At 37.1% G+C, this 12412-nt stretch overlaps 1 protein-coding gene across 1 annotated transcript in view; it reads left to right on the top strand.

Moving 5' to 3' along the window:
* Nucleotides 1-12412, top strand: part of SQLE (squalene epoxidase) — a 30284-nt gene extending 17872 nt beyond the window's left edge. The window contains exons 4-11 of the mRNA XM_007127777.4: nt 1083-1179; nt 2112-2225; nt 2310-2481; nt 4297-4392; nt 8689-8831; nt 9299-9395; nt 11067-11154; nt 11885-12412. Of these exons, the coding sequence (XP_007127839.1) occupies nt 1083-1179; nt 2112-2225; nt 2310-2481; nt 4297-4392; nt 8689-8831; nt 9299-9395; nt 11067-11154; nt 11885-12077 (1000 nt within the window). The 3' untranslated portion in view covers nt 12078-12412. The remainder of the gene's footprint in view (nt 1-1082; nt 1180-2111; nt 2226-2309; nt 2482-4296; nt 4393-8688; nt 8832-9298; nt 9396-11066; nt 11155-11884) is intronic.

The raw sequence follows: 12412 nt of genomic DNA, 5'->3' as shown, positions 1-12412 counted from the left end.
GCGGGGGCTACTCTTCGTTGCGGTGTGTGGGCTTCTCACTGCAGTGGCTTCTCTTGTTGCTGAGCATGGGCTCTAGGCGTGCGGGCTTCAGTAGTTGTGGCACGCAGGCTCACTAGTTGTGGCGCACGGGCTTAGTTGCTCCGCGGCATGTGGGATCTTCCCAGACCAGGGCTTGAATCCATGTCCCCTGCATTGGCAGGTGGATTCTTAACCACTGTGCCACCAGGGAAGCCCTTAATTTTCTAATTTCTTAAAATGGAATACATATTACTAGTGTAATGATTTTTTTTTAAAGCATTTTAAAAAGTAACATGAGGTTTTATCTCATTCATTAAAAAATAAAATACATGCAGAAAAATTTTATATACCCACACAAATTCATACTCTGAATAATTTGGTAGATAAATTCCAATTCCGTGTATGAATTTGTGTGGGTATATAAAATTTTTCTGCATGTATTTTATTTTTTAATGAATGAGATAAAACCTCATGTTACTTTTTAAAATGCTTTAAAAAAAAATCATTACACTAGTAATATGTATTCCATTTTAAGAAATTAGAAAATTAAGGGCTTCCCTGGTGGCACAGTGGTTAAGAATCCACCTGCCAATGCAGGGGACATGGATTCAAGCCCTGGTCTGGGAAGATCCCACATGCCGCGGAGCAACTAAGCCCGTGCGCCACAACTAGTGAGCCTGCGTGCCACAACTACTGAAGCCCGCACGCCTAGAGCCCATGCTCAGCAACAAGAGAAGCCACTGCAGTGAGAAGCCCACACACCGCAACGAAGAGTAGCCCCCGCTCGCCACAACTACAGAAAGCCCGCGCACAGCAACGAAGACCCAACACAGCCAAAATTAAATTTTTTTAAAAAAGAAAGAAATTAGAAAATTAAAACCACACCAATTCTAAAATCCATTAATGATCTTTTTGCTTTTCGTCATTCCAGACCTTTTTCTATGTACATGTGTGTCCAGTTTACATGGGTAAACTGGAGATAAAGAAAAGGGAATTTTTCATTCCTTATTTAAATTGTTCAGTTGTGCTACCAGAGGATTTATTTCTGTTTATTTATCTTTTAGCACAAAGTTTATTGAGGGTACTGTGCTACAGTTACTAGAAGAAGATGATGCTGTGATGGGAGTTCAGTACAGGGATAAAGAGACTGGAGACATCAAGGTGAGATAGACCAAATATTAGCTCTTGCTAAGATATTTTTATTTTCTTTTTCTCCTACTCCTTTAAAAAAGTAGGCTCACCAATTTATTATTCATCAAAGGGACTGAGATCTAAGCCCTCTGCACCAAACTGAACACATTGTTCTTTAGAGCACTTCAGAATGCTGTTCAAATAACTTCAGAAACAAACACCACGATTTTAACTGTATTAGAAACTGAAATGAGAAATGTACCCTAGGAGAGAAGCAGAGGGGAACTGGAAGATGCAAAAAGGAAGGATTCAGCATAAAAGAAATAATTAGAATAAAATATTGTTTAAGTAAGAAAGGCAAAAAGTAAGAGAATGTCTGGGGAAATAGCAGAACAAAATAGTTTGCTCCTGTTGGTTTAGTAAAGAAGAGAAAGTCAAAGGCTTATCTGTTGATTCTTCCCGGCTGCTCCATAGGGTGACCACGTCCTAGGAATTATACTCTAATGGGGGCAATTACAAGATAATATAAATACATACATCCACATGTACAAAAATTCTTCCAAGCCCTAGCCACTAACTGAAAGAACTATGTGAAGTTAGAAAATTCTAGAATAAAAGAATGTGGTTAGTCCTTGGAATTTGTAATGAGATTCAATCCCCTATGGGTTGTGCTTGCTTTGTAGCAGTTTCCCCCAGTGTCCATCATAGTAGCTTAATCCCAGCTGGTTTGGATAGTAGGGCTTCGGAGGAAGGTGATCCTCAGGGACTCAAGGGGAAGGGTCTCTAAGGATTGGTTGTGCATTACCTTCAGCCCGTGTCACAGCTCCTTCAATAGCATTATCTTCAAATACTCTGTAATGCCCCATAATGTATTTAAATTTGTTCATGTACCTTTTAAAAGAATGTCCTTTTCACTGTGTATTTCTAACCATTTAGCTGAGTATTCTTTGTTTTGGTTGTAGGAACTCCACGCTCCATTGACCGTTGTTGCAGATGGACTTTTTTCCAAGTTCAGGAAAAATCTGATCGCCAATAAAGTTTCCGTTTCTTCACATTTTGTTGGCTTCCTTATGAAGGTACCATAGGAATGCAATTGTAGGAAATAAAAGCAACTTGAAACTTGAAAATTATTAAAATATTTTATTTATTTATTTTTCTAGAATGCACCACAGTTTAAAGCAAATCATGCTGAACTTGTTTTAGCTAATCCGAGTCCAGTTCTCATCTACCAGATTTCACCTAATGAAACTCGAGTACTTGTTGACGTCCGAGGAGAAATGCCAAGGAATTTAAGAGAATACATGACTGAAAACATTTACCCACAATTACCTGGTAAGAAATAGTATTTCACTGCCATTGTAATCTACTTTCTGCAAGCAAGTCTCACAAAAGGCCCTTCATTTCCAGTTCTCACTGAAGCTTTGTCTAAATTAGGCCAAAGATAAGGATGGCAGGTGAAAAATTCATCCAGTCAGTCAGCTACACTGGAGCTGAATGAACTATTTAAACTAGCACATAAAAAAAAATCTCCAAGTAAAAAAAATAGTTTCAATGTATTTTTTCTTAGTAATAATTATAGTTTTCAGAATAGTCATTAATAGTGGCATATATGGTATTTTTTAAGGTAGTCTGGATAGCAGCCTAGGTATGTGAATTCTTGAAATAGCTCTTATACTTAATTACTTCTTGTGCTTGGTTTTTGTAGAAATGATAGCTACCGTATATTGAATGTCTACCATATAAGAGGTGTTTTACTAACATAATTGAATGTCTATACAACTACTCTATGAGGTAGGCATTATCATGATCCCCATTTTACAGATGAGGAAACTAAGATTCAGAGAGGTTACTTAGCTTCTCCAAATATAAACCTTTAGTAAGTGGCAAAGCCAAGGTCGAAAGCAGGTCTGTCTGGCTCATACATCTCTGCCCTCAGAACATGAGGGCTATAAGGGGTCTTTCAGACATCTTTGTAAAACACTCATTAAAATTATTATTTGTTGAGAACAGGAAGATGTAAGAAAGAAATGTAAACCAATTATTAAGAATATTGATAAAATTGAAGGGAAACCCTGCTTGCCAGTTATGATATGAGTATAGTAATAGCACATTATCCTGGGTATGAGTACATTTTGTTTAAATATTCTGTTTTTTAAGTTATGTTTTAAATTAAGCAAAGTTATTTTTTAAATTAAGTGAAAGCACTCTAATAATTAATGGATTAACAGAAATTAAGCTATACATGGACCAATTTAGATTTTTAACAATGACATTTTCAGCACTTCAATACATTTTCACTCAGTTAAGCCATTTTTGAAGCTTTCAGATGGAAACAATGAGTTATGCATATTTAGGAAAAGGATAGTTAATAATGTGATATTTTTAGCATTTTTTTCTTTTATATATATATATTTTTCCCCAACCCGAAACTTAGTCGCAGCAGACTGCCCTGTGTAGTTTTATGCTCATATTAGGTAAGTTATGGAAATTCTACTCATTGTAAGAAGGAATAGTTTCAGCATAGGCATTCTGCTCCTATATTCCCAGACTACGAATTGTATGAAAAGAAAGTTTATTTTCTATACAAGTAGAAGCACAAAACTTTAAAACTGGGAAGTATCTCAGAGACAAGCTAATCCAACTGTTTCATTTCTAGAAGAAGAAACTAAAGCTCAGGAGAGGTAGTGCTCTATACATCTTACCCTTTTTCTACTGTACATACCCTCCTGCTGTTTGTGAATTGGTGGTATATTTCATCTGATCTTATAGAATATGGTGGTGACAGTAAATTAGGTGTTAAATATATGACACCTAGCATTTAACATTTGGAAGAGAGGTAGGTGGTTTTTCTCCCTGTCTCATCTCATCTGGGTTTGCTTCACTTTTCCTCAAGTTTTCTGGTTCACCCAGCTCTATGTTTATCTATTTACATTCATTTTCTGTTAGATTCCTTAGTAATTCCTTAGCTTGAATAACTAGGCGCTTAATGAACAGTTTTAGTAATAATTCTTGATTTTTCGCAAGGGATATATGTAACAACCATAACAGATGTATAGTAGGTATTTGTTTATTCTTGATAAGAAAATGTGGTAACTTGAAACTGGAATGTTATAAACCATTTATTTGGTGGGGTGGGCTTTACTGCAGATCACCTGAAAGAACCATTCCTAGAAGCCACTCAGAATTCTCGTTTGAGGTCGATGCCAGCAAGCTTCCTCCCTTCTTCACCAGTAAACAAACAAGGTATTATTTTATTGGACTGATTTTATAAAATATATTCCAAATATTCAAATTCATTACTCCAAATGACATGTATGTGGTACAGTTTGTAACATGTGGTACGGAAACTTGATTACTGTGGATTAATGCATCAGTAATACCAAAATTAGTTTTATATCTATTATTTAATATTCAGTACATATAGGTCACTGTTCTAGTTATTGGAGATATAACAGTTAATTAAATACAGTCCTTAATCTAGAGAAGGCAGTTTTCTAGTGAGAGATATAGACAGATAATTTCAGAATACTGCTGATAAATGCTGTAATGAAAGCCCACTCATGGTACCCCAGATTCACTGCGAAGGGGTGGGGTGTACAAGGCAGGTAGGGGAGCCTGTGAACTGGGAAGGGTGATTAGGGAAGACATTGCTCTGGAAACAAAGCTGGACTCGGGGCACGGAGGGTGAGTGTGAGCTCATCAGGTGGACAGTGAAATGAGGGACTTTTTCTTTGTTTTTTTTGGCTGTGTTGGGTCTTCATTGCTGCCCGTGGGCTTTCTTTAGTCGCGGTGAGCGGGAGCTACTCTTTGTTGTGGTGCGCGGGCTTCTCACTGCGGCAGCTTCTCTTGTTGCGGAGCATGGGCTCTAGGCACGCGGGCTTCAGTAGTTGTGGCACGTGGGCTCAGTAGTTGTGGCTCACAGGCTCTAGTTGTGGCGCACGGGCTTAGTTGCTCCGCAGCATGTGGGATCTTCCCGGACCAGGGATTGAACCCACATCCCCTGCACTGGCAGGTGGATTCTTAACCACTGGGCCACCAGGGAAGTCCCAAGAGATGAGGAACTTCTAAATAGGCAGAACAACATCTACAAAAGCTAGGATGGCCGAGAAATGATGGCACTTAAGTGAACTCAAGTAGCTTCCTATGGCTGGAGCATAGGATAGGTGTCAGAGTGGTAGAAATGTAAGATATTTATTTAAAGTTTAGTTTTAATCCTATAGACAATGGAAAGTCATTGAAAAGTTGTTTTTTTTTTTTGTTTTTTTTGAGGTACGTGGGCCTCTCACCGTTGCGGCCTCTCCCCTTGCGGAGCACAGGCTCCGGACGCGCAGGCTCAGCAGCCATGGCTCACGGGCCCAGCCGCTCCGCAACATGTGGGATCTTCCCGGACCGGGGCACGAACCCGCGTCCCCTGCATCGGCATGCAGACTCTCAACCACTGTGCCACCAGGGAAGCCCGAAAAGTTCTTTTTTATAATAGCTTTATTGAGATATAATTCACAAATCATATAGTTCACCCATTTAAAGTGTACAGTTCACTAGTTTTTAGTATATTCATAGGTCTATGCAACCATCACCACAATTAATTTTAGAACATTTTTATCACACCAGAAAGAAACACTGTTCCCATTAGCAGTCACTCCTCTTTTCCTCCCAGTCCCCAGGCAACCATTAATTTACCTTCTGTCTCTATAGGTTTGCCTCTTCTGGATATTTCCTATAAATGGAATCATACAATGTGATCCTTTGTAACTGGCTTCTTTGAGTTTCATGCATGTTGTAACATGTATCATCCTTCATTTGCTTTTATGGCCAAATAATATTCCATGTATGGATATGTCAGTACTACATTTTGACTATCCATTCATCAACTGGTAGACACTTGGGTTGTTTCTACTTTTGGTTCATACCTGTGTATGAGTTGTTGTGTGGACATTTATTTTCATTTTTCTTGGGTATATACCTAGGAATTGAATTGCTGGGTCTTAGGGTAACTCTGTTTAATGCTTTGAGCCACTGCCAAACTGTTTTCCAAAGTGGTTGACCCATCTTACATTTCCATTAACAATGTATGAGGGTTCCGATTTCTCCACATCCTTGACATTTGTTATTATCTGCCTTTTTGCTCATAGCATCCTAGTAGATGTGAAGTGGTATCTCACTGTGATTTTGGTTTGTATTTCTCTGATGGATAATGATGTTGAACATATTTTCATGTGCTTATTGGCCATTTGTGTATCTTGTTTGGAGAAATGTCTGTTCAGACTGCACATTTTTTAACTGGGTAAATTTTTTTAAAAATTTATTAAGTTCTAAGAATTCTTTATTCTAGATATAAATCCCTTACTAGATATATGATTTGCAAAGTTTTTCTCTCATTCCATGGATTGTCATTTTGGTTTCCTTGATGATGTTCTTTGAAGTTTTTAATTTTCATGAAGTCCAGTTCAGCTGGTTTTTTCTTTTGTCACTTTTGATGTCATATGTAAAGTCTTTGCTCAACCCAAAGTCATGAAGATTTACTCCTATATTTTCTTCTAAGAGTTTTATAGCTTTAGCTTTTACATGTAGGTGTTTCGATTCATGTGAGTTAAATTTTATGTATGCTGTGAGGAAGGGGTTCAGCTTCTTTTGTATGTGGATATCCAGTTGCACCAGCCCCATATGATGAAAAGACTATTCCCCATTGAAGTGCCTTGGCAGTCTTGTCAAAATTTGACTGTAAATGTAAGAGTTTATTTCTTTCAACAGTATTTTGTAGTTTTCAGAGGGTAAGTTTCACATTTCTTTTGTTAAATTTATTCCTAAGTATTTTACTCCTTTTCATGCTATTATAAGGGACTTATTTTCATTTTAAGACTCTTCATTGCTAGTGTATAGAAAAACATTGACTTTTGCATATTTAACTTGTATCTTGAAGCCTTGCTGAACTCATTTATTAGTTCTAATAGTTCACTGAAAAGTTTTAAACAAGGTAGTGGCATGATTAGAGTTTTGTTTCAAAGATATTACTCTGATATGTTGTGGAAGGTGGTTTGGAGGAAAGTTCAGACTAACGCCTATAGTAAGCCTATTTAATTATTCCATGTAAATGATGATGAAAGGCCTGAACTAGGGTGTGGCAATAAAAATGGAAGGTAGAGAATGGATTTGGGTAACATCTAAGATGAAGAATGCATGAAACTCAGTGATTAATGGTAGTAAGAAAGAGTGAGGTCTCTTGATGGATCCCAGGTTTCAGTCTTAGATAATTTTGCCACCTATTTGCGGACACTGGAAATATAGGGGAAAGTGTGTAAGTTTAGGGAAGTGTGGAGAGATGATGAGTTCACTTTTGGACACAGTGTGAAAGGCTGGGAGGTCATTTGAGTGGCCAGGTGGAGCCCCACTGAAAACAGGAGTGTGGAGCCCTGAGGAGAGGTGTGAACGGGAGCTGTCGATATACTGTGGCTCCTGAACATAAACAGCTATCGTTTGCTATGGAAAAACATGCATCATAAACTACCAATCATAAGAACAAACTATACTGCAAAGCAGAATGAAAGCCAGTGCCAAATTGATATAAACAGCATGCTGTGGGAACATACCCTAGTTGGTGGGATTGGGAATGTTCCATGGAGAAAGAGGAATAAAAGCTGGTTATAGTTTGTGGGTTTTAGTGAAGGTATTAGACTAATACATAAAAAACTTGGATTAATATTTAGAATATACCTTTTCATAAATTAATATATATGTATTCTCTAATTAGTTATAAACGTAGTATATTGTGACATTACAGAAAAAAATTATCCATAATTCTGCCACCTTGCCACTATTATTATGGTTGGCTGTTTCTCTCAGAGACAAAATTAAATAAATGCTTTGTTTAACTGCCCCTCTAAGTCATAGGTCATTAGCCAGGCTGACAACTGGTCGGAACCTTAGTCAGGAGCTTGGTCAGGAGGTGTATCTCGAGTCAAAGTGCGGAGCTTTCTGCTTCTGTAGTTTTGTTTTAAGGGGGCCTAATTTTCAGCTAAGATTCAATCAAGGCTTATTCTCCTAAATTAACTTCTGATGGTTTGGGAATATCTGCCTGTTCCCTTGGAACCATACAGGCATCTCTCTATAACATGCTGGCAGCAAATATTACTGTGAAACGTCAACGACCTCTTGATTTTTTTCCCTTGTGGAAGGCTCGCTTTTTACACATGGATGCCTGTACATTCTTTGTTTTTTCATGGAAGAGCCCTTATAAATATTTTGACATTGTTTGACTTAATCTTAGGGTCACATGTGAGCTTCTTGAGGGCAGGGACCGTGTTCTTGTTCTCACTGTATCCCCCGGGTCTGGCACATATTAGTTACCCAATAAATATTAATTGAATCAACTCTTGAATTTTTGCCTGAATAAATTTTAGTCATGATTTAGTCCCTTGTAATTTCACATTCTCATTTACTAGCTCACATTCAAAATGTTTATAAATTAACAGAGTAGTCTTTTTGTTTGTCTTAAAGGATGCTCCAGGATGATGTCAAAATCTACTTTCTCTCTTTTTATAGGTGTTCTTCTTTTGGGGGATGCATATAACATGAGGCATCCTCTTACTGGAGGAGGAATGACTGTTGTTTTTAATGATATAAAACTATGGAGAAAATTGCTAAAGGGTATTCCTGACCTTTACGATGATGCAGCTGTTTTCCAGGTAAGATATTATCCTTTGACAAAAAATGTCACAAAATAGATTTCTTTCTGGGGCCTAAGAGGAATGGGGCTTTGAAGGGGGAGGTCTGTACCTAGGAGCCTGGTCCTTAGTAGTGATTCTTAAGCAGTCTTGTTCAGGATTAAGAACTTGACTTGTAACCTATGAATCTTTTAGAATTTCTGTATTTGGATATTATATAACATTGGATTACATGGGCCACTTCGCTTCAGAGATGTAACTCATTGCTCTGGAGATGTTTTTTTTTTGGTGGGTGTGTAAATGTTGAACAAGGCATAATTACTTGTACAATAGTCCTCAGGATAACGATCAGTTTAGGGGATGATAAACATGAGTTTGTGCTCTTTCTTTCTCTCCCTCCCTCTCCCCCCTTCCCCTTCCTTCCTCCCTCCCTCCCTCCCTTCCTTCCTTCCCTTTACCATATAATAAGTGATCTTTTTCCTTTTTAGGCCAAAAAATCATTCTATTGGACAAGAAAAACATCTCATTCCTTTGTTGTGAATATCCTTGCTCAGGCTCTTTATGAATTATTTTCTGCCACAGATGGTAAGTGCAGATATTTTTAAAAGAATATTGCTGAAGTGCAGATTTTTAGCACAGGAAGGGAACTTAATTACAAAAAAGTTAGTGATTAGGCCAGAAACAGAAATGTTTCCTGAGTTTGCTAACTTCCAAGTTGGTAGTCCTTTTTGACTCAACCCTTGAGCAAGATTTTTTCTAATCATCATGTATCCACCACTTTGTGTGGAAGGCTGTTGCTTCCGTAGACAGCCTTAGTAGCAATACCTCAATAATGTGTCATTATTCACCCCGCTGGTCCAAATCAGATGCATAAGATTGCGATGCAAATCTTATGCAAATGCATGAGACTGTGATGGAAGATCTTTCTGGCCATGAATTAAAAGGCAATATATAGTTGTTAATCTTTTTCTTCCTGAACTAGTTTCAATTTCTTTTCAAAGTAGTATTTTGTAAAATGAATATGAGCTTCATATCAAGCCTAGATTTTGTTAAAGTGCACAAGCAGAAATATTCCCGCGCTTTTGTTTTTGTTTCCGTATGAGGTGATGGTCAATCTATACATTAAGGAAAACGTGACTTAGCAGAAACAGTGGTAGGAATGGAGGAAAAGGCATCTGTGCCACCTCCCAACCATGGCCATGTACAAATTAGTGAGTGGTAGGTTAGTAAAACTAGACCTTTAGGTTTTCAAGAATAAATATAACTTGAATCTCATTACCTCAGGTGTTTACAACAAAGCTATTTCTATGACCTGGCTGAAGCCCTAGAGATCCATGCTTTGGTGATCTGATTACAAAGGATGATACAGTACACATACTTCCTGCAGAGTCTCTAGCCATCATTCTTGCTAAAAGAAAAGACAACTTATTGTGATTTGCCAAGCAAATCTCTCTTGCTAGTTGAGCATGGAAGTTACAGTGGCTGGTTGGGCAAGAAAAGAACTAAATTTGGAGTGTTTCTAAGCTCTTCTTTCTAAGCTTTTCTAAGCTCTTGAGTTTCTTACGTGATGAGTTTGAATCTGCCGACAAAACATTTAAAAAGTTATGAAATAGTGGAGGAGGAATGAGCTTTATTGGAGGAAAAGGTTACCTGTCGTATCCTTTTTCATCTTTTGTAAAGAACAGTCTAGGCATACTTGAGAAGAACATTGGTTCTGTACTATTAAAAAGGTTATTGATTGATTATATTATGTTGTGAGGGTTTAATGAATTATTATTTTGAAAAGTATAAAAAATGTACACATATAAGGCATTATTATTTACTCTTCACAGCTGTTCTTTTTACTTGATAATTTACTGCTCAGAGATATGGATCAGGCATCTTAGAGACTGGGATTCTGGTTTCTAGAACTGTGTTTTTATAAGAAAAGTGTTTACAAAGTAGTTTGCATCATTTAATGAATTTACAACACAGTCAAGGAAATAGCTTTTAAATAACTCTAACTTCTAAGACCTACATGTTTAGTAATTATTTACTAGCAGAAAAAGTTTATTCACACTTAAATTACTATGTGTAATGTTACTTATGAAATTTAAAGGAAATCTTGGGTTGCTGAAATGCCAGCACTAGATTTTTTAGAAATTATCTGTAAGGTGTAATAAATGTTACACATTCATTTTTTTCTGACATTTCATTAATACCCAACATAAACGTGTGGATAATTTGATCGGGAGTAATTTTTAACTTTTATTTTAGATTCCCTACATCAACTAAGAAAAGCGTGTTTTCTTTATTTCAAACTTGGTGGAGAATGTGTTGCTGGTCCAGTTGGGCTGCTTTCTGTGTAAGTTGTTTCGATGACACAGAGGAAATGGATGTTCCAGGTTTTCTTATGACAGTTGGGTTTATGAAGGACTGCAAGTCTTTCTCCCTTATGCACTGTGTCATTTTATCATTCAGTAGTATCCCAAACAAAACGTAGCCCAGAGAAATGAAAAAAGGCGATATTTAGTGCTGCATTGTTGTTCTAGGAAACAGGGTTGATTCTATGGGAACCATAATTAATAGAAGTTTATATTTAGAACTTAATTCTATTGGGACTCATGAAACTCAGTAACAGTTCTGATGGTGCAGACATACGTAGAATTATTCTTGGAAAGTCTGCAAAATGAAATTCTTTAAAATTTTTCTCCTTCGTCTGCTATCTGAATGTCAATACTGTTATCTTTTGAAAAATCTAGACTCAACAAGCCAGGCCATCCAGCTATTTCAGACTGAGATCTCAACATTAGTGAAAGGAAACAGCTCAAAACATACAATTTAATAAACTAAGAGGAGTTACTGGCTTCTCTGACAGGGGTGAAGTCTAAGTAGTTTGTTGTAAGGAAAAAAATTTTTTAATTTGTCCCTTAGCTGGCAGATACAAGCTTGTAAAGTCCCCTAAAATGTAGAGTGTGTGTTTGTTTACCTTTACAAATGATATATAATTGGAACTTCTTTATGAGTCAACTTTCATTTCCAAGTCTTACTAATATATATATATATATATATACTTTTTATCTTTCCTATTACAGATTGACTCCTAATCCTCTGGTTTTAATTGGACACTTCTTTGCCGTTGCAGCCTATGCCACATATTTTTGCTTTAAATCAGAACCTTGGATTACAAAACCCCGAGCCATTTTCAGTAGTGGTGCTGTATTGTACAGAGCGTGTTCTGTAATATTTCCTCTAATTTACTCAGAAATGAAGTACTTGGTTCATTAAGCTTAAAGGGGAACCATCTGTGAATGAATACTGGGAACTTGCCAAGTCTGAAGAGACTTGGAAGAGATGTACATGGCACAGTACTATACCGCTTCTAAAGTGGGAACTCTTGGACCAAGATTGGGATTGTTTTTGAAGTTATTTGTATATAAACATGTAAATATAAACTTTAGTTTGCAATTTCAAATGAAGGGTAAAATAAGACAGATATGTAAAAGAAGTGATTGTTACCGTAGATTAGTGCTAACACTGAGGAACTGCAGCTTGTCTTTGGAGTTCAGTATTTGGGATGAGTTATCGTGGGACATGCAAATAAAATGAAGAGTGAACTCTCA

This window comes from Physeter macrocephalus, chromosome 15, assembly GCF_002837175.3.
Source record: "Physeter macrocephalus isolate SW-GA chromosome 15, ASM283717v5, whole genome shotgun sequence".
Classification (NCBI taxonomy): domain Eukaryota; kingdom Metazoa; phylum Chordata; class Mammalia; order Artiodactyla; family Physeteridae; genus Physeter; species Physeter macrocephalus.
The sequence above is the reverse complement of the archived record's forward strand: the minus strand, read 5'-3'. Positions and strand labels throughout refer to the sequence as shown.